Source organism: Equus caballus, chromosome 22 (genome assembly GCF_041296265.1).
Source record: "Equus caballus isolate H_3958 breed thoroughbred chromosome 22, TB-T2T, whole genome shotgun sequence".
NCBI lineage: Eukaryota > Metazoa > Chordata > Mammalia > Perissodactyla > Equidae > Equus > Equus caballus.
Genome location: NC_091705.1, coordinates 50,957,946 through 50,984,007, shown reverse-complemented (window position 1 = coordinate 50,984,007; position 26,062 = coordinate 50,957,946). Strand labels below are relative to the sequence as shown.

The following is a 26,062-nucleotide window of genomic DNA, read 5'->3' as shown; positions in this document are numbered from 1 at the left end:
AGCCAGACCAAGGAGAAGCATGCCTTTTGGGTCTGTGGGCTGCAGACCCCTGCATTTCGTGGGGCCTTCAGTTGCTTACAACACCCTCTTTGTCTTGGGGACGCAGAGGCCAGCTCCAGCCTGGCTCCTCCCACATTGCCAAGTGGGGCGTCCAGCACCTCAGGCGACACTGCAGACACCCTGGTCTGTTGTCAGCCTTCTCTTCTCAATCTGGAAGAAAGGGCCCAGGCTGCATTAGCTCAAGGTGAAGAGAGACAAGTACTTTCTCCTTGTAGCTGCTTCTTTACATCTTAAATTGATGTTATTTACAACCGGAAGCCACTGATTGCTTTTCTCTCAGGGGCTCAGCACCCTCGAAGGAGGAACCAGGAGGTGGGTGCTGGGTCCGGAGTTCACCATGGGGCTGCACATCAGGAAGGGTTGGCTGAGAGTCTCGCTCAAGGCCCCAAGCAGCTCTGGGGGCTTCACAGCTCTTGTGGGTCCTGCCAGACTTGGCTCCCACCCGTGGGCTGCACCCGGCCAAGATAACCTCATCATCACTCTGGGGCTACTTCCCAGGCACCTCTGTCCCCACCCACACCAGGGTCTGAGGCTGGATGACCTCTGCCCCACTAACAACGGCTCTCAGCACAACCTACAGCCCTGTCAGGAGCAGCTGTCGCTGGTAGGGGATGTACACCTGGGTGGCAGTAACAGCCTTGGTAACTATCCACAGACCTAGCCTGCACTGCGTGAGGCCAGCAGACCATAGACCTGGCTGCACAGGGTGAATGGACTCATTCTGGAAAGGTTCAAGGCCCTGTCCCTCACCCACCAGGCAGCAGAGCCTCACGTGAACACCCTTCTGTCGCAAGAGCCAGGACCCCAAGCCAGGCTGAGGCCCCTCCCAGAAGGCCTCAGCACTCTGCAGCAAGGTTCCTGGTGTGCTGGGTGGACGGAAGAGGACCAGGCAGCCCAGCCCCGCGGATGAGGCGAGGAGGGGCCCCTGCAGCAACACAGTACACAGGGAAGGTGGATGGTGGGAAGGTTCCAAGTTAGAGGGCAGTGTGGCCCCTTGGCCCACCAGTGTCAGCCTTGGGGACCCCATGCTGATGAACCTCCCCAAGGACTTGGCTCTTACGGGGTTGGGGTGCCCTTCCCACCCACACCTGCCCACTGCCATGTTTATACAGAGAAATTCCCACACATGTGGTCACTCAGCACTTGCTCCCAGGAGGGGTTCACATATGGAGCCGCCTGCACACCCATCCACCTGAGGGCCTTTGCCAGAGACACCCTCACTGGCCAGTCCCACCTCACACTACACACCTGCAGGCTCTTTTCCCCAGAACTCCAGTTGCTCCTGCTGCAGCCCAGGCTCCATGCAGTCCACAGAGAGCCAGATGCAGGCCCCACTTGTAGCCCCCAGCAGCACATGCCACAGGCCTGGGGACACATCCTGCTGTTCCCAACTCACAGCCTGTCCCCTGCACCCTGTTCCTGCTCAGTGCAGCCATCCTCTCCCCACTCTGGCCTGACAGTGGGGGCACTCTGCTCAGCCCCACCGGCGGGGGCGGGGCAGAGGAGTGCTGGAGAGTCTGCCTCAGTCTCACAGAGACTCCAGGGTCTCTAGCCAGTCCCACCTGCCCTGGGGAATGGTCAGAGCACCCAAGGAGACGATGGCGTCTGCCTGGCCAACTCTCCCCAGACTGAGGCAGTGGGGCAGGACCTGTGTCTCTGTGCTGTGCCGGGGTGGGTCCTTCCTGGAGTCTTCTGCGTCCCGCTGGCCTGGGAACCATGGCAGCTTGCTCTCCTCTGGCTCCTTGATGCCTGCTAGAGTCCAGCTGTGCTGGCAGCCCCTCCTCTTCCAGAGGGAGGCAGACCACAGGGCCAGAGGCCTGGGGGCAAATCCTGCTACATAGCCAACCCTCTGTGTGACCCCAAGCAGCCTCCTGGGCCTCAGCCTCCCCATCTGTATAATGGAGACAACCCTGGTGCCCGCGCCACAGTGGGTGAGGGGTTGGAGGAGCCTTTGCGAGTCCCAAGGGCTCAGGGTCACTCACGAACCACCCGTCATTATTCGTCCCCTCCGCCTGTCAGGGCAAGCCAAGGAGGCCTTATGCGGGGTGACTCAGCTGTGACTGAGCACTTCCTGGTTTGGTGCCTGAAAGTGTCTCAAATTATCAACCTCTATTTGAGGGTCTCAGGCAGTGGCTCTGGGGGGTGTGGTGTGGGACTTGCAAACGCTTTTGTTTGGTCTTCACAACACACCAGTGGGCCTTAGGTAGACTCCTCACCATCTTTAGCCATATACAGTACCGGGTTTCTCCTCTGCTGTTTTGATGACCTCTACAAAGAAAGCCGTGACAGAATTCAAGACAAGGAAAACGTTTTTAACAGTGTGTGAAAAAACAGGCAGAAGTGTGTGTAACTTGGCAGAAGGTACCCTATGAGCAGAGACAGTGGGCCCAGGGAGGGGTGTCCGCGGGCAGGGTGCTGGGCAAGAGGCCGCGTTTTCTTCCTCAACCTCCTGCTGGGGGCTCCCCAGCACCCCCCACCAGGCCCCTGGTTCTGTAGGTGGTGTGTGCTCAGGGACAGCCCAGGGCTGAAACTGTCCAACCTCCTCCCACTTTGAGGGGCTCCAGATATGCCCCCCAAGACCTATACTGGCTCAAGATGCTGCGAGGGCTGTGGCCAGCCCTCAGGAGCCAGAACTAGTCCAAGAAGACACCTCAGTTAATGGTAAGGAGTCACCATGTCCACACGGGCCCCCTTGGTGTTCAGGGCATGGCTAGTGCCATCTTACATGCATCCCTGCACAGCCCCACATGTGACCCAAATAACCATCTGTTCTTCCTCCCTATCATACGCTGCCCTTGTTGGGGCAGCACCCACAGCAGCCCAGTCTGGGCGCACACCACCAGGCTGGTGTTCCACGGTGGCACTCACATCCGCCTGGAACAGCAGGCAATTGTTGCCCCTCTCGGTGGCTCGCACACAGCCGTGAGCCCTTCAGCAGGGTGAGTCAGGATAGGGGGCTGACGAGGGTCTGTGCCTGGCTGGGCCCAGGGGAGTCAGGCTGGGAGCAGCCAGTGGGCTGTTGTGGTTACTTGGGTGCATGTCCTGTGGCCTGTGGGACGTCCATGTGGAGACCCAGAAGGTGCTAGAACTTGGAAAGGCAGGCTTGGGGAATGGAGTGGGAATTCTCTGTGCACAGCAGACAGGAGCTGTGGGAACGATGAGGAAGGGAAGGAGAGAGCCCAAGACGTGGGCTGGGGCAGCCTCTGAGAAGCATGCAAGGGGACAGTACCCATAGGAGCAGGGGCAGGGTAGGCAGAGACCAGGAAGGGGCTGGGGGAGATGACTGGTGTGCACAGGCAGTTGGGAGGAAGGCTGAGGGGGGAGGGAGCCATAGAAGGTGCTAGAAAAGGAGAGGCCTGACCACTGTAGACACTGAGAGGAAAGGGAGAGGCAAGCACAGTGGGGACCGGGGCAGGGAGGTGGGACTGGGTGCAGTGAGGGCAGCGGGTGGCTCTCTCAAGGGCCAGCTGCCCAGCATTGGTGGGACGCCCCCAATCATGGATCACCTGGGCCCGTGGATAAACTACCCCTGTGTTTTAACCTGATTGGCACTTTGCTGAGGTGGGTACTGGGGTTCTCTTGGAGAAACCAACTTTCCACCTCCTTGTTTTGAGGAAGAGCAAAGAGAAAGAAAGTGCTTGTAACACCCGGGAGATTTGCTGATCTGTGCTGCAAGGTTGAAATCAGCTGGGAGGAAACCATTCACACTGTAGCTGTAACAGCTTCTATGGGGCCAATAGCTTTAGGGGGTGTGATGGTTAACGAGAGAAAGTAGCAACTGCACTTGAGGCTCCACTTAATCATGAGGTCACATCAACACAACACTGAGTCAGCTTCCCATTTTCACATGGTCAGGTGCTCATCTACTTGGGGTGTTACCTGTGCATCTAGGTAAGGAGGGCAGGTGTACACACCTACCTACCTTGACACCTTCTGAAAACCTGGCTAAAGTGAGAGCCTTTAGGGTGTAAATTGGCAGGGATGGGGAGATTGAAGAAGAAACAACAATGCAACTTAGAAGCCAGAAAACACACAGATGTGCAGTGAAGGCCTCAGCAGACCCCAAACTTGACTGCTAGCCAGAGTGTGGGAAGCTCAGAACCAAGACAGTCCACACCCCAGAATCCCCAGGAACTGGCAGACTCAGATTCTGCTGGAGATGGGAGAAGGGGCCTGAAACAAGGTGGACAGTGTGTTTCAGAAGCTAGAAGACCCCCAGACTCCTGCCCTGACTCTAATGCTCCCTTCCCTCTGGTTGCAACCTTGAGTTTTATTCTCTGGAGAGTGTAGAAGAAGGGTCTTCAGGCTGGGAGTGAAGGCCTAGCTGCAGTCAGGGTTCTCACACCAAAAATAAGCCCTACAATGCCAAGACCCTCCTCCCCCAGCCACCAGGAGGCTGTTGACTGAGGCAGACCCTCCACGCAGGAGGTGGGAGGCTCTTCCTGGGGGAGAACAGCTAATGTCATCATCAAACTGTGGGACTGTGCAGCCTTCTGGCATCACCGGAACAACCACATGCTGTACCTTCTCAAAGCTGGAGGGGCTGCTGTGCATCCCTCTGCACACAACACTCATGATCACCAGCTGGTGAGTGCAGAGCCACATTTGAGCCCAGGTCTGCTGATCCCATAGTAGACAAACCCTCAGAAGCCAGGAGGTCATGGTGGATGGGACCCAGTGCTCCTGTTGGAAAGATTCTGAGGACATGGAGCCCCGAGGCCAGGCTCCTTATTACTTCCCAGAATTCTGGAGTCAGGGAATGGTTTGGAAAACCTAAAAGTCCCATAGGATAAAAACAGCCTCCTTAGTGCTTGTGCTTCTTCAACATCAGGGGTCCTCCACACCAGTGTTCTGTGTCCATGCTGTTTCTTCTCCAGGAACTCCCTTCCCCTCTGTTCCACCATCCACATCCCAAACAGTGCCTCCCTGAAAGGTCTTCTAAGGCTCCATAGCAGGTCACTCTCTGCAGGGAGCACTGCCCACACTCCAGGGGCGTGCCCTTGGTGCCTTGGGCCTGAGCAGCTGCTGAGGGCAAGACCAAGTCCCTCCGGGCTGAAGCCCATGCCCAGGGCCCAGCAGGGACTCAGTTGGAATTGACCTGTGGCCCACAGCTGCTCTCCTCCATTGCCCACCAGTCCACCAACCAGGAGCAGAGGTCTCTGCTGAGATACAGCTCGTGGAGGGAGCCCCTTTCCCCACTTCCAAAGCCCCTCCATTCCCCTCACCCGCACACCCACCTGCAGCTTGACACTGACCTCTGGGGCCGTCTTCCCACCCATGCAGCTTTTGTGGCTCTTTAGACCAACCAGCAGTTCCACAGAGCCACAGCCAGCAACTGTCGTCAGCTCCCTGCAGAGCTCGCTGACGAATACACAGAACCGAAGACCAGCCCCCGCAAGCACATGAGCACCTAGCTGACGGCCTTTGCAAGCATCAGTGCTTCTCCGCGCTGCTGCTCCTAGGAAGCGTCTGGAGGCCTGACAATGTGTCCTGAGGCCGTGCCCATGTGGCCTAGAAGAGGCTCTAGCTCATCAGCATGGGTGGGCCAGCCCCCTGAAGTGCAGTGTCTCAGTGTCAGGAAGGACGACAGGCTGGATGAAACTTCAGAAGGGAAGGGGGCAAAGATCACCAGGAGAGGGTGGAGGCAGGACTAAGGGATACCATGGGGATGTCTCACATGGGGATAGACGTGGCAATTTACTCCATGGCATCTCCTTCCTTCGCAGTCCTGGCCTATGCTGGTCACCTGCCACCAGGCAGCCAGGGCAGGGGCCCCAGGCAGCTCTCGCTCCACTCCCAGCCCCCAGCTGCCTAGCCAACTCTCATGCCCCCTGAATGATGTCATCTCAGCTAGCACAGGGGACACTTCAAAATCGATCCTGCTCACACCTTAGCATCTGTGTGCTGACATGAATGGGCACAACCCAGGCCACTGGTCCCCCCACCCCCAATGAGGCCTCAGCAAAGGGGACCCCCAGGAGTCCTTCTTCAAGGCTGAACAGGTTCTGCATGACAGGCTCATGTATGCTGCCACCGGCTCTGGTCCCCAAAGCTAGCAGCTGGAGCCCTCCAGACACACCAAAAGCCCCCCAGTGTCCTCGACCCTGTCTGACTTGAACAAGAGTTGGAAATGAGGCCCAAATTTTTTTAAGAATTGTCCTTTGTTCACATGTCAGATAGGAGTTCCGGGTTGGTCTCCAGGGCCAGATTTCCAGGGAAGTCAAAATGTGTTGACAGTTCAGGTTGAATGTGACTAGAAGCCTCAAGCCTAACTCTCACCCTGGGAGAGCTAGAGCTCCAGCTGACACAAAAGTGTGGAAATGTGAGGTGCCACTGCAAGACCAAAAAGCCAAGCACACTAGCTTAAGCAAAAAACAAAAACAAAAAAGGAATTTGTTATTGTCTCACATAACTGGGAAGTGCAAGGGTGGATGGCCTTCAGGTATAGCTGAATCCAGCTACTCTGAAAAGGTCATCAGAGAGCTCGTTCTTCTTCCTCACCCCACCTCCACCTTTCTCTCTCCATTTCTCAGTTCTGCTTCCTTCCAGAATGTCTGAACTCTCTCTTACTGCAGATGGCTCTGTCCTCGTGTCCAGAGGTAGCCTGGGGCAGTCCCTATTCCATACCCCCTACTCTAACAACCCAGCAGAAAGACTTCTTCTTCCTGACCCTAAGAGAAAACCAATTTGTACGTGCCCAGTCATGTGAGAGGGGGCAGGGCACAATGACTTAGACCCTCCAGAACCACACTTTGGGGGAGAGTAATTCTACAAAGGCGATGTGGGCTCCACACGTGGGATCAGGGAGAGACCTGAGAGGGAAGAGCCTGCCCACCCACCGGCTCCCCAGGACAGAAGCGAGGGCTGTACCACAGAGGGCTCCTCAGAGCTCTCACAACAGACACGGCTCCCACTCACAGTCAGAGTGGACTTTTATTAGGAAATCACCCTGCAAACACACCGAGAAGTGCTGTGCTGTGGGTTCAACGCGTTTCCTGAGGAAGGAGGGTCACAGTATCGGAGCTGTCAGGGGACAGGGAGCCTGCGAGTGGCCACGCTCGGCGCTGCCTGTGGCCAGCACTCCCTCACAGCAACATGACTCAGCCATCACAAGCCGGCACACAGACGCGACACGAGAAACACGCCAGCACACACATCTGCGCTACACTTAAATAAACAATAAATACAGAATTCCATTTGCTGTCGTCCGTGCCGAAAACAGAAGGAAGCAAAAGGGATACAGAAAACCAAAAAATCTTTCTTTCCATTGGACCAAGGGACAAATATCCCCAAATTATCAAAATTCCTCAGTTACAAAATACTTTTTAAAAACTCCATTATTAAAAGAATAAATAACAAAATATATAAAAAATATCGGTTGCATCAAAATTATAACTAGAAGTTATAGCAAGGTTTTTTGTGTGTGGCCTATCTCATAGTCAAATAGTTAATTTTGCTTTGATTTCATTTATTTTCCTCTCATGGTGTCCTGGTATGGGGTCTAGTTGAAATAGTATAAAATTAATAAATAAAAATGTTAAATAAATAGCAAAATAACAAACGTTAACATAAGAGGTTGTGAATATAAATACTTACATCTTGACAAAATTAAATAATTTACAGAATAAACTAACTACTTTTTTATTTCTTCCAGGAAGTGCAATTTCTCTACTTTTAAATACTAACTTGGAATTGCAGTCACAATCGATTTGGACTCTATTTACATGTTAGGAACATTGTGTTTTTAACACATTAAATTAAAATTTACTTTTTTTCACATCTTGAATGGATCTAAAAAGAAGTGAAACCTTGATGGTCTCTAATTAGGAATTTATCCCCTGCTCTCACTAACGCTGTCCCCACCTTGGTCAAGCTCAGCCATGACCCAGGTAATTCGGCAGTGACAGGTCATGGGCCTGGGTGGACGCACAGAGAGCCAGACCGGGTCTAAAGGCCACAGCCCCAAGAGGGAGCATGGCCCCACACTGCGCATGTCTGTGCAGGCATGGGCACCAGCCACCCCCAGACATGAGTGCCTTACTGTGGAACCAGCAGCTGGCTTTCAGGGGCATCCCAGATTAGATTCCTGGGGCTGACAGTGGGCTGCAGGCCTGCCCCTACCTTACCCTCGGGAACAGGGCTTTGATCCGTCCTTAACACAAAACTGAATTAAATGAAAACAGAAAACACACTTGCCACATTAGCCTCACCGAGCAGACGCACACCCCGGGGCACGTGCTCCAGGCTGACACCGTCAAACGCACCACCAGCCCAGCGCCCACGGCTACCCTCCCAGCCTGACAGACAAAGGAATACTGTGGTTGCAAACTCCGAAACTTCCCTGAGAACCTTGTCCATGAGCTTCCACTGGAGACTTCGAGCTGCTCTTCAGATTTCTTTCAGAAAACAAAAATAAATCACTTTGTAATACTTCATGCCCCACCCTGCCCTTGAGTGGGGAGGCTGCGGCCTCTGGCCTGGCAAGCACATTGTATCCAGGGAGACACTGATTTCCTGGCACCCCTTTGGATAAACCCGCCTGAGGCTGCCGGGGTTGCCAGCCAGAAGTCGCTGTGAGCTGGGAATCTCCACTGGGAGGGCAGGAGAGGGAGGTAAACAGTGGAGCCAAGCTGGGGTGCCCAGCACCCGGGATCAGCAGGGCAGCTCCTCGAGCAGGAGGCCTAGACCTGGATGCCCCTCACGGCCTGCTTGATGCTCTCCAGGAGGTCCTTGTTCGCGGGGTTCTGGTAGCATTCCTGGTTGGAGTACATGTCGGTGAGGGTGCTCACATAGGCATCGAAATTCTGTTCACATATTGGCTCCTGGAGAACAGAACCAGTTTAGCAAGCCCCATCCATGCAGGGGGCCCCACGGTTTTCAGAAGCAATGGAATCGGTGGGGGAGTATCAAACGCATCTCCTCACACCACCTGAGCAAGCCCCCAGCCACCAGGGACTGCACTGGCTGCCCCACCTTGGGCTGAAACAACTCTGAGCATTTTGCTGCAGATTCATAGGCTACTCAGGCGGGCTGGAGCCACCATGGCCAGCAGCAGAACACCTGGGTCAGGGCCCTCCCGTCAGGGCCCCAGAGGCAGAGGGGCGCCCTTCCCTCCTTGCCCCCCCAGAGTACTGGGGGACAGCCGCCAGCTTGGCCATGATGCCCGCAAGACCTCTTCCTGCTTACCATGTGTGGAAGGCGGATGTTGGCGAGGCTTTGGATGAGGGCCTGGCTCAGGCCCGACAGCTCTAGAAACAGGGCTTCATTCTGCTCCTCAATGAGCTTGTTCTCCTCCTCGATGTTCCTCAGGCTCTTCTCCATGGAAGAGATCTGCACAGACAGATAAGGGAAATGCCTCCTGGCACGGGCCTGTGGGCCATGTCGCTTGCATCCTCCTGGGAGTGCACTGGGCATGCTCGTTGTGCCACATCTCATGTCTCTGCAGGAAAGGGCGAAGAGGCAGGGCCCCTGCCTCCCTGGGGGGTCCTGCCACTAGTGAGAGGCTGGCAGTGCCCTGGTCCCTGGATGGAGGAGGGGACGTGGTGACTGAGCCCGGGGCTGTATGGGGCTGTAGCTTTCTGTGCTGCATGTGTCATGCAGGGGTGGGGAGGAGCACAGTTCTGAAGCACCCTGGGCTCATACTCTGGCCCACCACTATTCCTCCACACTTCCTCGTCCTCGTCTATAATGGGGATACTGCGCCCACTGCATGGGGCGTCTGGCTGTCTTTGAGTTTCCCCCACCAGAAAGACCAACAAAGGTCCTCACTCAAGCTGTGGAAGGTGAGCAGAGCAGGCGACAGCCCTTCCTCTGCAGCACGTGGCTGAGGGAGCAGCCGACGACTTCCCCAGCGAGCCTGAGAGCACCCTGGCGTTTCCAGCACAGACGCTTCTCTGGACTCAGCAGGGCACCAGGAGGAGGGTCCTGGTTGAAGCCCAGAAGTTTCTCCCAAGGGGACTCTCAGGTTCCAGCTGGAACCCCAGAGGACGGTGATGACAGCACTGGCAGCCACGGGCCGTCCTGCCTGCTCTGGGCAGCTCAGGCCATAGGTGAGTCTCAGGGGGAGTGTAACCCTGTGCAGAGGTTCACAGTCAGCGTGGGGCAGGTGGGACGCCTGCCCCAGGGCCTGAGGCAAACTCACACACTGTGGGTGGCACACCAAGCCGTCCCCTAAGTGCGGCACAGCAAGCAGCCTTTTAGGAGGCCGTGAACGACATCGAGTACTTTCCTCCAACCACGTGACTCTGTGACCTGTGGCTGGGGAGATCACACTTTTGTCACCTGATGACAAGCCTGTGGCTTTAAAAGATTTGAGTAGGAGTTGAGGCTGCCTTCTCCTTGCCTGAGCCCTTCTGCAGAGCACACAATTCAAAACTCCCTCCAGGGGAAGGGGGCTGTGAGTCCTTCTGAAAGGATGCTCATGAAGAATCTGTCTTTAAAAAGGTGGGCGTTCGTCAACTGATGGTTGGATAAAGAAGATGTGGTATATTTACACAATGGAATACTACTCAGCCCTAAAAAAGACAAATTCATCCCATTTGCAATAACATGCATGGACCTGAAGGGAATTATGCTAAGTGAAATAAGCCAGACTGAGAAAGACAGACACCAGATGATTTCACTCATATGTGGAACATGAACAAACACACAGACAAAGAAAGCAGTTCAGTGGTGACCAGGGGAAGGGGGTGGGGGAGGGCACATGGGGTGAAGGGGAGCACTTATGCAGTGACAGACAACAAATAACGTACAACTGAAATCTCACAATGATGTAAACTATTAGGAACACAAATTTTAAAAAGTGGGCGTTGTCAAATAAAGAGAAATCAGAGATGCTGCCCCAAGGGAGCTGACACAGGGAGGGTCCTTGGACTTTGAGAAGGGAAGGAGCAGGGAGGGACAGCAGGTGACAGCCACACAGCCACACTCAGTGCCCAGAGACAGCCCACACTTCTCGGCTTCTACTGCCTGTGAACCTGGAGAAGATGCTGCAGGCAGAACGAACATCCTTTCTGGTCTCCAGGTGCTGATGCTATTTTTACACAGGTTTCTGAGTGACAGGAGGTCAGAGCAGAAGCTCATCTGCCCATGGAGGAAGGACAGCACGAGAGGACATGTGGGGCTCCAACACGTCACAACACAGCCTCTGGAAAGGGGCCTCACCATCTTCCCACCCATCCTCTCTGCCCTTCCATCCTGCAGGGCCTGGTCCCTCTTCTCCCTTTGTCCCTCCAGCCATAGGGCACCTGGCTATGTGTGGCTACTCTGTCTGTGCCCCCCAGCTCTGCTCCGACCCCCATTCAGCAGCCAAGGGTAAAGCATTGTCCTTTTTTCAAAATAAGACCTCTACTGCTTTGTTTTTCTGACTACAAATGTTCATTTGGGGGAAATCAGAGAGCTACGGGGCGTACACTTAATTGGTAACCTGTCAACTAAGCAACAGCGGCTCTTTCAGGGCCAGACCCTTGTGCTAACTGCTTTCCTCACAGAAATGCATTCATCTTACAGCAACCACAAGGAGCAGATTTCCTGTTCTTGTCTCCATTCCACCAGTGAGGTGCAGGTTGGTGAGGAGGCTCGCCAAGCCTCTCAGCCGGTGTATGATAGCACTGCGGTGGAGGCCGGCTCTGGCCAGGCTCTCAGAACGCACACAGCCCTACTGACAGGATGAGCAACCCTAAAGGACCACTCGCCCTGATGGGACCCCCAGCCAGCAGCACAACGGGACCCCTAATGCTAGTAGCGCCACCAACACTGGCGGGCGGCGCGTGCACTGCACTGTCAGCTCAGCCCACACTGAGCGTGATGAGGGCAGCTCTCCCCAATGCACTAAAGAGGAGGGCGGGGGAGCGGAGGGCAAAGGCTTGACTCCAGGGCTGGGCGGGTGGGCAGTGCCACCCACCTGGGACTGCAGCTGCACCATGGCGGCCTCCATCTCCGAATTGGACTCATTCAGGTCGCGAATCTCCTGGTTCAGCTGCTTGATCTCCTCGTCATTCTCCAGCACTGCCCCAGAGAGAAAGCTCCGTTACAGCTCTCGGCCTCAAGGCCAGGCCCACAGTGGGTGCTTCCCAGACGGAACGGGGCCCTTTTCCAAGCAGAGGCACGGCCTGGGTCCGAGCTCCCTTGCAGGCAGCTCACATCCCACATTTCATGCCGGGAAAGTCGGACTCGGAGACTACTAGCCGTGTCTGTTGTTTGCCTCCGGGCCCCAGGTCACAGGTCAGAATGTATAGATCTCTTAGCAGGTAATAATCGCTAAGATACAAATGGGAGCTTCTCCAGATGATGCTGAATTTCCTCAGCTTCCCTCTTCATTGAGTTTAAGTGAGTTCACAACTCCACAAACCCTGAGAACATGGCCTCCTGCGCTGCCAGCAGGCTCTGTGATGTCAGCACTCAGCAATACCCAGGTCAAAGCAGGCTCGGCCACCAAGGGCCGGGAGCCCAGAAATGGGCAGCCAGAGGCCCAGAGCCAAGATCAGGAGACCTGTCAGCTCAGGCCACAGGGTCTGTGTCCACTGTGACTCACTCCAGGAGGGGCGTTGCTGGCCTAAGCCCTGGTCACCAGCCCTACCCACTGGCAGGTCGCCAAGCTCACACACAGGGGCTGTAGGAGGACATCCTTACCGTCACTCGTTTTGAACTTCGTGCTGAGAGCCTCGTCCCCTGAGAGCTTTCCCTTCTTTCCAGCAAAGGTCGCTCTGGGACAGCCAGACAAGCTGGAAGCAAAGGTCACACATCAAGATCCAGTTCAAGGTCACATGCCACAGGCCATCCAAGGTCATACGCCACAGGCCATTCAAGGTCACACACCACAGGCCATCCAAAGTCACACACCACAGGCCAGTCCGAGGTCACATACCACAGGCCATCCAATGTCACACACCACGGGCCCTCTGAGATCACACACCAGGGGCCATCCAAGGTCACACACCAGGGGCCATCCAAGGTCACATTCCGCGGGCCAGTCCGAGGTCACATGCCACGGGCCAGTCTGAGATCACACGCCAGAGGCCATCCGAGCTCACACACCACAGGCCAGTCCGAGGTCACACACCATAGGCCAATCTGAGGTCACACACCAGGGGCCATCCGAAGTCACACACCACCAGCCAGTCTGAGGTCACACACCACAGGCCAGTCTGAGATCACATGTCAGGGGCCGTCGAGGTCACACGCCATGGGCCAGTCTGAGGTCACACACCATGGGCCATCTGAGGTCACACACCACAGTGAAACCCAAATCATCGCAGGCCGGCAGCCTGGTAGGATCCTGGTTTGGAACTTTCAGGCTCATCTCCTTTTACCCCCTGCTCCCCAGCTCGGCCCCAAGCTCCCTCACTCCTCGTCCAGCAGCCCCGGCTCTTCCCCACTCTGGCCACAGCCCTGAAGCCTGTCCCCAGATGGCCTAGGGGAGCTCCTCACCCCTCCCTGCTGCTACTTCCCCCCAGAGCTTCCATCCTCCACCACATGGGGATTTTACTCATTTGTGTGTTTGCAGTCTGCCTCCCCACCCACTCTGCCTACGTCAACTCCAGGAGGGCCGTTGTCACTCTTGTTTTCTCTCTGTCTCCAGAGCCTGGCACTGGTGGACTCTGAGTAAAGACTAGTGGAATGAATGAGTTAATTAATCATGTAGGTAGAGAGACAAGGGCAAAAAGAAAGAAAGAAAAGGACATCTGACGGGACCAGGTGGTGAGCCTGTGCCCCTCGGCCATCACCTCGCTGCCTGGCCCTGGGGCAGGTGTTGGGGGACAAGGGAGAGCCGGTCAGCGCTACCCAGCCCACTGCCCAGGCAGGGAGGGGTCTTCTCACCGGGCCCCTTGCAAAGCAGGCAGAGGCCTGGGTCCAAAGTTCAAAGAAGAGGCCCGGGGGAAGGGCAGGGCTTGAGCGTGACAGGCAAGGCTTTTCAAGAAGCCGCAGCTGGTTAGGCACGTGCACATGACACAGGCCCTGCTCGCTCTTGCCAGAGGGACCCTGTCGGGATGTGGAAGGAAGTTTATGACAGTAGACACACAGGGTGACACATGTCAATAACATCACTATCTGGTACTAACGGGCTTTCCATGGCTTCCCCCCGAGGCTCCAAGCTGGGCCTCCAGAAACTACGGGTCACACCTGTGCCCTAGTCTGGCCCTCCCTGGGGGCTTTGCCTACAGCCCCAAAGCTGGGGTCCCCACTGGAGGCATAGACAGGAAAGGGGGTGCAGGGACAGTTACCTCCGATGGGTGAGGAAGCTCCCGTTGGCGTGGCCGGAGCCGTCACAGCCCGGAGTGGGGCAGGTGGGCCCCTCGTTCTTCAGTGATTTCCAGGAAAACGACGAGCCGTTGAGGGAACCCTCTTTCTGCCTCCGGGCGGCCAGTGGGCAGCCAGATGCACTTCTGTGAGAGGCATACTTTCCGCTGATGTGACCAAGCCCCACGCAGCCTGGAACTGGGCACCTGGGCACAGAGGTCAGAGGTGAGCACAGCAGGGCTAAAGGTGGGAGGAAGCCAGGGACCCTGCCAAGCCAGACACTGAGATCTGCTGGGGGCTCCTGGATAAACTCCCATTGTTGGGACGAGTGCTGGAGCCTCAGAGAAGAACCTGGGCTTTCCTGATGGGAGATGAAGGGAGCAGCTCCCTCTCCAGCCTCAGCTTGGTGTTCCCTGCACAGCTGGAGGTCAGTAGCTACCTTCTCTCCCCGCCCCCCAGCAGCCGTGAGCCCCTGAGCCCTGGGGCTGGCTCTCAGGGGCCTCTGGGTCCACACCTAGACCTTGCTGCCAACATCACTTCTGTGTCACACCAGCAATGTGGGATTAAGGTGTTGGGTGAGGCCACCCAGAGGTCACTTGCTGGGAGCTTGCACCAAGCACAGGACCCGGGGAGCCTGTGGGGTCACAAAAGGTCATGAGTGCACCCTTAGTCAGGCAGCTCAGAGACAGCAGAGGCCCCGTCACCCCCAGCATCCCAGAATGAGGCTGATTATGGCCTGATGCCCAGGGATGTTCCAGCTTTGCCACACTGAAATGTGTGTTCTGGAAGGAAGAACACGAGGCCCCACAGCTTATGTGGGAGGACTCGACTCAGACATCCCACAAGGACACCTGCCCCAGGCCAGCTTGGAGCAGCATTTTCCTTGGTTCAGGTTGTTAGGAGAGAAAGAGAATCCCTTAGGGAAATGACAAAAGCCCAGGAACAGGCGAGACACAGAGAAAGTTTCAGAGAGACTCCCATTCTGCGGCACAGAAAACAGGACAACGCAAGGTCGAGGCCTCCTTCAGTGAGGGGTAGTCCAGGAGCTCCCTGCAGCACCTTCTGGGCACAGAGATTTCGGGTTCTGGGATCTAAGGGCAGGGTCACCTGGGAGTAAACAGCCAATCGCGGACAAGAGCCTCCATCCGCGAGTTCTCAGTCTTCTCCCTCCAACAAACGAGACTTGTTTAACCTGCCATCTGTCACCCACTTCCTGTGTGCTGTAGACCAGAAGACACACAGGACCAGGAGGGGACACGTGGCCCCACTGCACAGAGAGGCCCCTAGGGTCCAGAGACGTCAGAGGCAGGGCCACCCCAGGGGCTCCTGCTGCAGTGGTGGGGTTGGGGACAGGGCTGTGCTGCCCAGGAGCAAGGCTGACCCGGCCTCGTTGCCCCCACACTCTGGCTGCATCTCAGAGGCAGCCCTTGCAGACACTTTCCCAGCCTCCTCGGCCAAGACTGTCCTCACTTGTCCCCTCTACTGGCTCTCCTCCCTTTCTTTCCCATCCCACCCACGTGGGCCTCAGACATGTGGGACATCCACTGAGTCCATCCAAGCTCATCTCAGCCACAAGTCCAGAGTGGAGACACCGCCGGTGCCCCTGCAAGAGCCACGGGGAGGTTTCATGCTATGTCTGCTCCCCAAACCGGGACACTTCCCAACTATGGACCCCAAGGGACCCCTGGTCCGGGCACCCTAAGGTGCCTGTGAGGCCCAACCTCGCAAGATCAAAAGGACAATCGAGAGGTGGCTCTTCACAGTCACAGCACACAGTTGAATCCAAATGCTCTCTTCCTAGTTTCTTTGCAAAACCCTAACTCCTGGTGTTTCCAGGAGTTACATTCATAGTGAGTATTTCAGAAGCGTGACGATGCTTCTCTCTCCCTCCACACCCAGGCCCAGACCTTCCAAGCCATCAGGTGACCTCCCATTAGGACGTGTGTCGGTGCCAAGTTGGGAGCTTCTTGCTCCCAGGGTGAGCGTGCAGGGGGGTGCGGGAGCAGCACATCTCTCATCAGATGCCAGCGTGGCTGGGGACAGCTGGGGACCTCTCTGCCAGCAATGGGCATTCAGCTCCCGACCCCGATGCTGGAACATCCACAGACTTTTATTGCCCGTTATTTAGTTGTGGCCAAAGGGATTTACCACAAAGTGCTGACATGACTTAATCTCAAACAGTGCAGACACAAGATGTCATAGAAAGAAATGCATCTTCCACCAGCCCTTCCAAAATCACAGCTAGTGCGTGCCAGCAAAATCCTGTTGTGCAGCAGAGCCTGATGCACCTATTATAATTTCTGCTGCAGCCTGCAAGCATCTAAAGATGCTAGTCAATTATAAATATGGTTAAAGTTTATGGCTGGGGATGAGGCCCTATAAAATGGAGCTGTTCTAAGTGCCAGTCCCCGCTCCTTGCCATGGAGCCATTAGGAACTTCGCCCGTCCTGTAAACGCTAAACTGTTTCTAAAAGTCACATTCTCCACTTGGCTGCAGAAACCTTGTTTTTTAAAAAGCAAAGTTGATGGCACATTAGGAAGAGGAAAACCATTTTTCCCAGTTAACTTGAAAAATGCTGATCTCGATTTTACTCATTTGCAAATGTAGCACAATTCACTTATAATATCCCTACCAGCAGGATCCTTACTAAACTCATAACAGCACTGCATTTATTTGATCACAGGCAAATTCCTGGATTCTTGGAAGGGAGAATACTCTTTATGCACCCTAGCATCTGTAGGCAGCAGTCCCGATACTAACAACCGCGTACTTTGCCTTGTTGATTTAACGTTCATTACAGTCTCACTGTAAAAATTAAATGAGCCACAGCCTTATTACACCAAACAGGCGGGGGGCTGTCCTTTTGCAGTGTGTGATACTGGTCAGTTGAGCCCATCCTCTGTGGCCAAACAGATGTTTGGACACAGCTGGGCTGAGCTCCGAGGAGGAGCCAGGTTTCCCTTGGTCCAGGGTGCTCCCTCTGCAGGGGCGAGCATCTGGTTGTTCGTGGCCCACAGGCAACAGTCAGGGTACACTGCTTCCTGTGGACCTGCCAGGCTCGCCCTGACCAAGCCAGCCCCACAAGGCAGCCAGAGCCATTCCCTTCCACTCCTCACCTGCCAAGGGGACCACTGCCTGCTTTGCCTGGGGTCAGCCCTGAAAGTCCAGGGCAAATTAGACAGTGGGCCTCCCTGTTTGCACCTGTGGCACAGCCTTGGCCCCACCTGCAAGTGGGGGCTCAGGGGCCAAGTTCTCGTCTGGAAAGATGAGGTTGCAATAATACAAGGCCCATGGAGTTGGGCACACACAGGATCAGAGTTCATGCAAAGCCCCTGATGACGTGTCGGGCACCCCCAGTGAGAAGGTCAGTAGAGGGTTTCAGGGACTTCAGTCACTTAAAGCCCAAGAGGTCTTTCTCCTCCTCATGGCAGTGTCAAGGTCCCCGTTGGGGTGACCATCCTGGGCTCCCTCACTCCACACCAGCTCCCTGCAAAGGTGTGTGAGCACACAGGAGTGTGGGAGTGCAGACACGCACGATTCAAGGATCATCGTCTTTCTAATCCTCCTTGACTCCTGCACCTGACCTTTCCCTCCAGACCAAAGAAGCACAGATTGTGATGCCTGTGGGTGCCCAGGACCCCCAGGTGCACGAGTGGCAGAGCGTTCGCGTCTCCCAGCCCCACCAAACACCCCCAGACCTCAGAAGCTCAGAAGGGAGCCAGCGCCTACGCCCTCAACACCACGCAGGTGGCTCGTGCCTTGCAGGCATCACAGGCAGGGTACGAGAACGTCGGTGAAAATGAGATTGCCCTATCAATGAAAAGGGAATCTAGAAGGAACTTCTTCAAAATATGAAATACAGGAAAATCCCAATTCTGCAAAGCAACAATGGGGCCGGTAGGACCCTGACTTACTTCATCAGCTCAGGATCCTCCCTGTCATCCTTCGTGGGGGTCACCTTGGCTCCACCTTTCTTGGCACGAGGGCAGCCGGACAAGCTAGTTTGAGAGAGGAAAAGTGCTGCAGCAGTCCACACCCACCTGCCTCGCCCCTCCCCCCAGGCCTGCGGTCAGCAACCAGCAGATCCTAGGACCCTCGTGCCAGCGAGCGCTCTCCTGGGCAGCAGGGCCACTGACAGAAGCGTCGCTATGAACCCCCAGCTCCGGATACAGTGGCAACCAGATGAGGCTCTGGGAACAGCGACAACTCAGATTAAAGAGATGAAACAGGCTCTGGTTGCTGGCAACATCAATGTCTTATTCGGAGCTTTACAACTCCATCTGACGAGGGGACCCGCCCCACCAGCCTGACACCCCGGCTGTGGCAGGCTCACCTCCGGTGCGATGCGTAGTTCCCCGTTATGTGGCCAGAGCCGTCACAGCCGGGCGTGGGGCACCTGCGGAGGACAGGGCAGCTGGGACCAGAGCCAGTGAAAACTCCTGGCCACAGAAAGATGCCCTCTGTGCCCAGCCCCCCATGGGCCCACCCGCCTCCCCAGCACCGAGGTCTCGCAAACAGCCGTGTGTCTGGCCGGCCTGCTACCACCACCTCCAGGCTTCAGAACTTTGATACCCAGGCTCCCAAAGGGGCCCAGGAAGGCCAAGAGGAGAGCATGTCTCCCCTGCAGGGACAGTGGGCTCCCACTGTGGCCTTCTTTGGGGTTCTAGGCTGGACTAGAAGGTTCCAGAACACACATGGGCCTTAACTTTAAACACGACTGCTCAGAAAGGGAAATCTAACCCCTAAGACCAGTTCATCTTCCTTGACATCCCTGGGAGGAAGAAGCCTTGGTCTCGCGGAGGCTTGTCATGTCAGAGCAAATGAACAGATGCCGACTAAGTGCCCACGGCATGCTGGCCACGGCACCCGTCACCTTGGGGTGCAATTCTTCGTGAGTGAAGAACTCACGCAGCCAGGTCATGGAGGGGCAGCAGCACCGGTGAGGTAAGGTGGGGAGACACAAAACACAAAAGCCCAGCTTTATGCACCCAAAATGTTTGACGAGCGATTGCGTAGAAGGTAAAGATTTCACTTCACTATACGAGCGTGGGTTTTCCTAAGTTCCTTTCCACCGACTGTCAGCTGAGGAAAACGGGGCGAGCTCCTGCTGGCATCAGCACGGGAAGGTGGATCCCAGGGCTGCCCCTCTGGAGCACACCTGTGGCTTCACACCTCGCCCTCACGAGGGCATGGCTCTAGCCCCCCGGGACCTGGCGGGACCTGGCAGGACCTGGCTGCTTGCCTCTGGAGAGCCTGCTGCTCTCAGAGCGCATATCCGCCATTTCTGGTTTCATCCGCACAGAGAGAGAACCGTGAGAGCTGAAGCCGCTGCTTAGTGCGAAAGTGGCCCCAAGAGGGTCGTGGGACCAGTGCCAGCTGGAACAGGGTGCAGGTCTTTGCATCTCATCCACAGGGGGCTCCATCCACTCAGGTCCCTGCGCTGCACCCGAGGCCCTTCCTCAGTGTCCTCCTTCACCGGCACACGCACACGCTGAGTGTGGCATTTGGGGCAGGTCAGAGGAAGCCAGAAAGGCCAAAGAACTCCCCGCAGCCTCAGGACCTTCAGCTGGACCCCCGCAGGCCAGGCTGACACTGCCCATTCCCCATCAGAGAAACCCTGAGGCTGGCCCGATGACTGAAGGGCTTGATACCCAGGCCTCCCCGCCCAGCTCCTTCTCCAGCCCCCTCAACTTTCTCAAAGCACCCTCCTCACCCCTGCCCTGGGGCCACACACCCAAAGGCCTCCCTGGCCTATCATCCACCAACTGGTCAAATCACCCTCCTGCTGGGTTTGGGGGTAATTGAAACCCCATTGAAATTATGATGACTCCTGCCCCAGTCACCTGTGATCACAGTTCAACCCATATACACCTGGAGCAAGGAGGTTTTTGCATTTTAATAGAAACCACTCATCACCCCCATTTGGGTAGGCTTCACCCTTTCAAACAAACCCCAAACTGCTACCACACTTCTACCCTGAAGCTTAGCATCTCTGCAGAGTCCAGGCTCCAGGGTGCAAGCTGCTCGGGGCCGTGGGCACCAGGCCCTTTGGGCACGTCAGGGTGTCCCTCGCACAGCTCTCCATGTTGAGGCCGCCCCTTCCTCAGCGCAGGGTGCCCTGCCAAGCACTCCATGGCCCAAGCCGGCCATTCCTGCTCCCTGGGAGACCAAGCGCAGAGAGGGAGGACAGGCCTTCTTCCTGCTTTTGCAGCTGCTCTGGCGGCTGTCCGGGGCCCTGCTCCTTAGCTTCAGGGAAGTGAGCAACAGAACTCAGAGGCTCGGCATCACGAGCCGTGGCCAGGGCGTCATGGCCCCTAGCAGCCCTAGGCCTTGAGGGCCTAAGCTCAGCTCTGGCCTGTGGGTGACATACCTGGCACGGGGCAGCCCCCACTAGCACCTGTGACTGAGTCTGGGGGAGGTCCCAGCCGGTGGGACTGCATTCCCAGGGGTCCTACTGAGGCACACCTGCTCCAGGCAGGTGAGGCCGTCCCACATTCTTCACAAGGCCTTGAGCCAATGGCTTTTCCTGAGAGTCGTGTCCCAGAGAGGATGGCATTCAGGCGGCTGGAGAAGCAGGTGTCTGTGCTGGGTGCTGGCAGCACAGCGGCTCTTATGGCCCCACAGGATCAGCTGTAGGAGCCCTTCTGCCACCTGCTTCTGAGTGTTCTGCCTGGGCAGGTGGAAGAATCCGTGTCTAAGGGACTCAGCACAGCTTGGCGGTACACACCAGGTCTCGCCTCCGAGCCCCATCCCTGTCCCATGTGGGGGCTGTCCCTGACCCTGTGCAGAGGTCCCCGTGTGACACCCTTGCAGGGTGTGTGGCTGCCCTCCAACTCCCTGTGCACAGAGCGGGATGAGCAGCCCAAGGCAGCAGGTCTCCTGATCACACTGGGTACATGGAAGGGAAAAGCAAATGTCCTTGGGACTTGACTGAAACAGAAAACGCATCATGTGGGCCTGTCGCTGCACCAGGTGTTGAGAGGGAAGCCACCAAAAGAGCCTCGTCTGCAAGGCGGTGGCACACATGTCTTTGCCCCCTTGGGGATGGGTCCCCTTCACCTGTTGCTGCCACAAGGCTGGTGAGGAACAGCCCATGCCAGATACCCAGTGGACAGGAGGAGGGAGAGGGGAGCGTTGGTGTACGAGGAACATGGTGGAGTCCAGCACACGTCCATCCCAAGCCCACCTGTGGCCTGAGGGAGGCAGGCGTGAGCTCTCACAGAAAGACCCCCAAGTGGAGAGAAGTGCTTCGGAGGGAGTCAGGGGCACCTCAGCCGCCCCCCTAGACCTTGCTGAGGCTGACGAGTGACGTGTTTTCATACACAGAAGACTTCCTGTTGCTATTTCCAAACAAGTTGTGGGTAAAGCTCTTCACAGCGCTTAGTCTTAGAGGGGCCAAGCCTCCCAGATGGCCACACTTCCAGACTCAGATGGGCCCATGTTCTCCTTCCCTGAGCACCTGCTCTGCAAGAGGAAAGAGCTACCGAGCACCTGTGGTCACATCTTAGAGTCTAATGACCCTTAGACTGGAAAACCCTGAAAACTGATCATAGTTAGAAAAGCAAGAAGAATTGGAAAAGGAAACAGAGAAAGGGAGTGAGAGGAGAGGAGAGACGGAGGTTGGGGAGGACGTTCCTGGGCTGGCAGGACTCAGGGTTCCCAGTGGATTTCTGGGGCTGGACACCAGGAATGAATGAGTGAACATGGATCTGCCACGAGCTGAGCCTCAGAAAACGTTTACGTTAAAGCTGGTAACTCCCGGAAGGATGATTCTGGCAGTAAATCCGGCCCCATCTGCAGGAATGGAAGGCCCCATTGGTGACAACAGGCAATGACATGCTTCTCCTGGCTGCTGGGCCTCCTGAGAGTGACAAGGGAAGGCTGGCAGCATGGGGACTCTGGAGCTCTAGAGCTTTCTGCCCTGTTTCTAAATCCGCTCAGGTCCCTGGAAGCTGTCACCAACAGCAGGTCCTCACCTTAGAAGCACCAGCACCCCAGCTCCTGTCTGGCCCCAGAATGGAACGAGCCAGGGAAATGTGGCCTGGATTCAGCGCTCCCCAGCACAGAGGCCTGAGGAAGGGAGGGACGCCCCTGAAGAGGGGTGACCCAAAAGGGACAAGAGTAGGACCTCCTTCCTCAGCCTTGGCTCAGCCTGGGGGCCCAGGACGAGAGCCGCACAGCTCAGGGGCACACCAGCTGGGACGTCACAGCTTAACTGAAGGCATGAAGACAAAAGGCAATGACAGTCCCCAACTCCAACCAAGAGGACACTGACACCTAGGAAACCTCTGGGTGCATCTCATCTGAGCTGGACGGTCAAGCAGGCTAGCTGGGGCCACAGGACCGTCCCCACCCATGTGTTACGGGCAGGGAGGAGCAGAAGCAGAAAAAGCGGGTGCTCAGCAAAGAGGAGGGATGCACATGGAGGGGAGGCATGTCCGGGAGGCACCAGAGGCCAAGATGGAAGCAGCGGGAAGGGGCTGCAGGAGAGGGCAGGGCAAAGAGCTCTCTCTTTCACCATCAGCATCAGTTCCTCCAGCAAGGGCCACACAGCCTGCAGCCCATGGAGCAACGCAAGGCCTCCAAGCCAAGGCCAGTCTGGGCTTCTCCCAAATCTCAAAGCAGTGAGGACAGGAGGCTCAGACAGCCCAGCAGGGGTCCCCGGGAGAAGGAGAGGAGGAGGGGACCATTGGGAGCGGGAGGCGGGTCGTGCTCCCCCGCCCCGGCCTCCTGCCCCCAGCTCCCGAAAGGTGGGCTGAGGGAGGCACAGGAGCCACAGCAGCCCCTGGCCCAAGAAGACAGGCAAGAAGACAGGCAGCAGCAGCACTCAGAGCAGGAGGCAGGCAGCAGCAGTGGCCCCAGACAAGCGGAATCAGCCCCTCCCTGGCCCTGCCTCTCTGCCCCACCCCGTGGTGGGGCCAGCCTGGGGCTGGAGCCCTGGAGAAGGCCGATTTTGTCTGTAGCCTCATGGAAGGAGAGAGCAGAGCAAGGGAGTCGCCCAAGAGATGGGAGGCGAGGAGGGCAGACATACTTGAGGTCAGCAGAATGGGCAGCCATGAGGTTTCTGAGGCTCTTGTCAGCAAGAGGGCAACCAGAGAGGCTGAAAGAGAAGAGATGGGATATCGGGGTAAGCAAAGAGGAGCGCAGAGGAGGAGAGGAGGAAGACCCACCACATGGCACCCAGGCCAGGCCGGACCCGAGTGGGGCACGAACCTGCGGTGGGAGGCATAGTTTCCGGTGATGTGGCCGCTGCCATCACAGCCTGGGGTGGGACAGCTGGACAAAGGAAAAAGAGCGTCAGAACAGAGAGCAAGGCACACCTGCCAGGCCTGGCCCCCAGGCTGAGCCTCCCCGGGGAGGGAGCTGGCACCTGCTCCTGCCTCACCCACGAGCCACGGCCAACCCCTCCCCCTCAGTCCTCAGAGCACAGCCCTCGCCTCTTGAGCTGCAAGTTTCTCCCACACAACTTAACTCAAGGAGAAAAAGAGCCAAATTAAGGTTCCACTTGAAGCTAGGACACCTCTGATGCACATGTGCTATGCGTGCACATGCATTTGCCCACAAACATCACGGCAGGGAGTTCCTAAGACAGCCAGCTACAGGGTGGCAGGAAGCTGGTGGGGCTCAGGGTAAGGAGAAGAGGAACCCCAGGAGCAAGCTGAGCACAGTGAGCGTCCTCAAGGAGAGGTGGTTCTCAGTGAAGGCTGACCAGAGGCCACAGGGCAGCTCACATCTACAAGCAGCTTCTGGCTCCCCAACGACACCTGGTTAAACCCCATGAGGACCAGCTCAAAGGAGTCAGCCTCTGCCAGGGCTGAGGGTGCTGAGTCCTAAGGCTGAACACACATCAGGCCCAGCGCTGGGAGCCAGGGCAACAGCTGTGGCTTGGGAGAGGGTCAGCCCCCTCAGCCCTCATCCTGCTCTGTGGACCAGAACACGTCATTCCTAACCACTTCAAAGGATTGTGTTCGTGCCCAGTGTGGTGCAGAGATGGCGGGGAACCTATCACTCATTGCCTGGCTCAAGAGGGTTCTAGTGAAGGATGCCCAACCTCTCCCCCAAGAGGGTCAGGGCAGGAGGACAGTCAGAGCTAGGCCAGGGCGAGGGGAAAGCCCCAGATGGAGTAGGCCCAGTCATTATGGCTCAGACCAAGACACGATCCTTTCTAGACTGTTGAGGTTCTCCAAGGAGTCCTGTCGGCCGAGGTGGGGACTTACGTGAGCAGCTCCTTCTTTATGTCCTTGGAGAGAAACTTCAGCTTAAAGTTGCTCAGGGTAACTTCCCCGGGGTACTTCCGCTCCTCAAAATTCTCTTCCGACACTTCCTGGTCATCTGCTTCAGAAGAAGCAAAAGAATGGGCTGCTGGCTCTGACTGCAAAAAACCAGCAGGGAGATGTTTTAACCGGCTGGCGGGGGGCTGGGCGCCCAACCCGGGGGCTGAGGGAGAGGGACCCTTCAGAACAGTGTCCACAGAGGCATTTTCTGGAGTCTCCTGTCTTCTGGATGAGAGGAAGACTTACTCCCCTAAGATACAGGAGACAGCACCCCCCGGGGCTGGAGTGCTCCCCCACTGCAGCCAGAGCTCCTGAGTGGCCCAGTGTGGCCAGTTCCTGACACCCTCCACGGCCTTGGGCACGTGGGTCACCTCCACCTAACCATGCTGGGCCTCCTTCTAAACACAAGAGTCTACAAGTGCAGCCCCTTCGGAGCTACAAATGGCACCCGGTAGACAGTGGGCACTAGCAAAATACGTGTCTGCTGAGATGCTGTGATGATGAGATAGCACAATGAGAGTGACAACGTACGAAGTACGATGACAATCACAGTGACCTTGTGACCGTCGGGCCCTATGCCCCGACCCAGCACAACGCCTTGACAACAGCAGGCATTTAATAAGTGCTTTGAACTCAAATGCTGGGTCTGGTGGTGTCCACTCATCACCCAAGGGTAGGGTGCTGTGGACGAGGAGAGAACAAGGACTGTCCCTGCCATAGAGGGTGGGGGGGCCACAGAGTCAGGAAGGTCAGTGCCCTGCAGGTCGGCCTGTGGCAGAAGCGGTTAACCCCATGGGGTGGCTCGCAGTTCAGATCCCACACAGGCTCTCGCCCTAGGTCCCAGGCAAGTTGTGCAGCGTCCTGGGGCCCAGATGCCACGCCTCAAAGCTTGAGAAAACAGCGGCCTCACAGGACACCCAGGGCTCGACTGAGGACGAGCCAGAGGAGCCACAGCCCAGCACACACAGCTCTCTGTGACTGGTGGTCTCGTTGCCATTGTGGGCATTGCTGTCACTGCTATTGTCACTGCTATGGAACGAGGCACGAGGAGAGTTTTGCCTGAGCAAGCTGGACGAAGCTCTTCAACTTAAGCTGAGTCTTCAGGATAAATGAGGAGGATGCTGCTCCAGAGCAGGGAAAGCACCCCAGAGGCCCATGGACACAGGGGCCTGGGGTCTCTTGGGGCAGTGAGAAGGGGCTGCTGCCAGGCAGAGGCCTCAGCCTTAGTGGGGACAGTGAAGGGTCAGCGGGCAGAGCTGGAAAGCGAGTCTGAGTAGGGACTCCAGGCCCGTGGTGGAGGTCTCAGGAAGGCCTGATTCAGGAGGCGTTTCTGGGGGTGATCCAGAAAGATGTGGAGCACCTGTGCCCAGGATAAGGGGCTGGAGGAGAGGGAGGCCGAGGCTTCTGGCTGGAGAGTGGACTTCTGATCCCGGGATAGAGCATGGGCAGGCTTCACTGGGTCTCTGAGACCTGGGTCACCCCACCAAGG

General features: G+C 56.7%; 1 protein-coding gene across 6 annotated transcripts in view; it reads right to left on the bottom strand.

Moving 5' to 3' along the window:
• Positions 1 to 6,974: 6,974 nt before the first annotated feature.
• Positions 6,975 to 26,062, bottom strand: part of MYT1 (myelin transcription factor 1) — a 68,773-nt gene continuing 49,685 nt past the window's right edge. For 4 of the 6 annotated variants that reach the window (XM_070247549.1, XM_070247550.1, XM_005604872.4 and 1 more), the window contains exons 14-23: positions 24,517 to 24,671; positions 23,513 to 23,575; positions 23,331 to 23,399; positions 18,633 to 18,695; positions 18,214 to 18,297; positions 14,283 to 14,504; positions 12,691 to 12,782; positions 11,963 to 12,066; positions 9,247 to 9,390; positions 6,975 to 8,882 (exon numbers count right to left, since the gene is read on the bottom strand). In XM_070247549.1, coding sequence (XP_070103650.1) covers positions 8,742 to 8,882; positions 9,247 to 9,390; positions 11,963 to 12,066; positions 12,691 to 12,782; positions 14,283 to 14,504; positions 18,214 to 18,297; positions 18,633 to 18,695; positions 23,331 to 23,399; positions 23,513 to 23,575; positions 24,517 to 24,671 — 1,137 coding nt within the window. In that variant the 3' untranslated portion in view covers positions 6,975 to 8,741. The remainder of the gene's footprint in view (positions 8,883 to 9,246; positions 9,391 to 11,962; positions 12,067 to 12,690; positions 12,783 to 14,282; positions 14,505 to 18,213; positions 18,298 to 18,632; positions 18,696 to 23,330; positions 23,400 to 23,512; positions 23,576 to 24,516; positions 24,672 to 26,062) is intronic. The other 2 variants (XM_070247551.1, XM_023626998.2) reach the window with 1 other exon arrangement.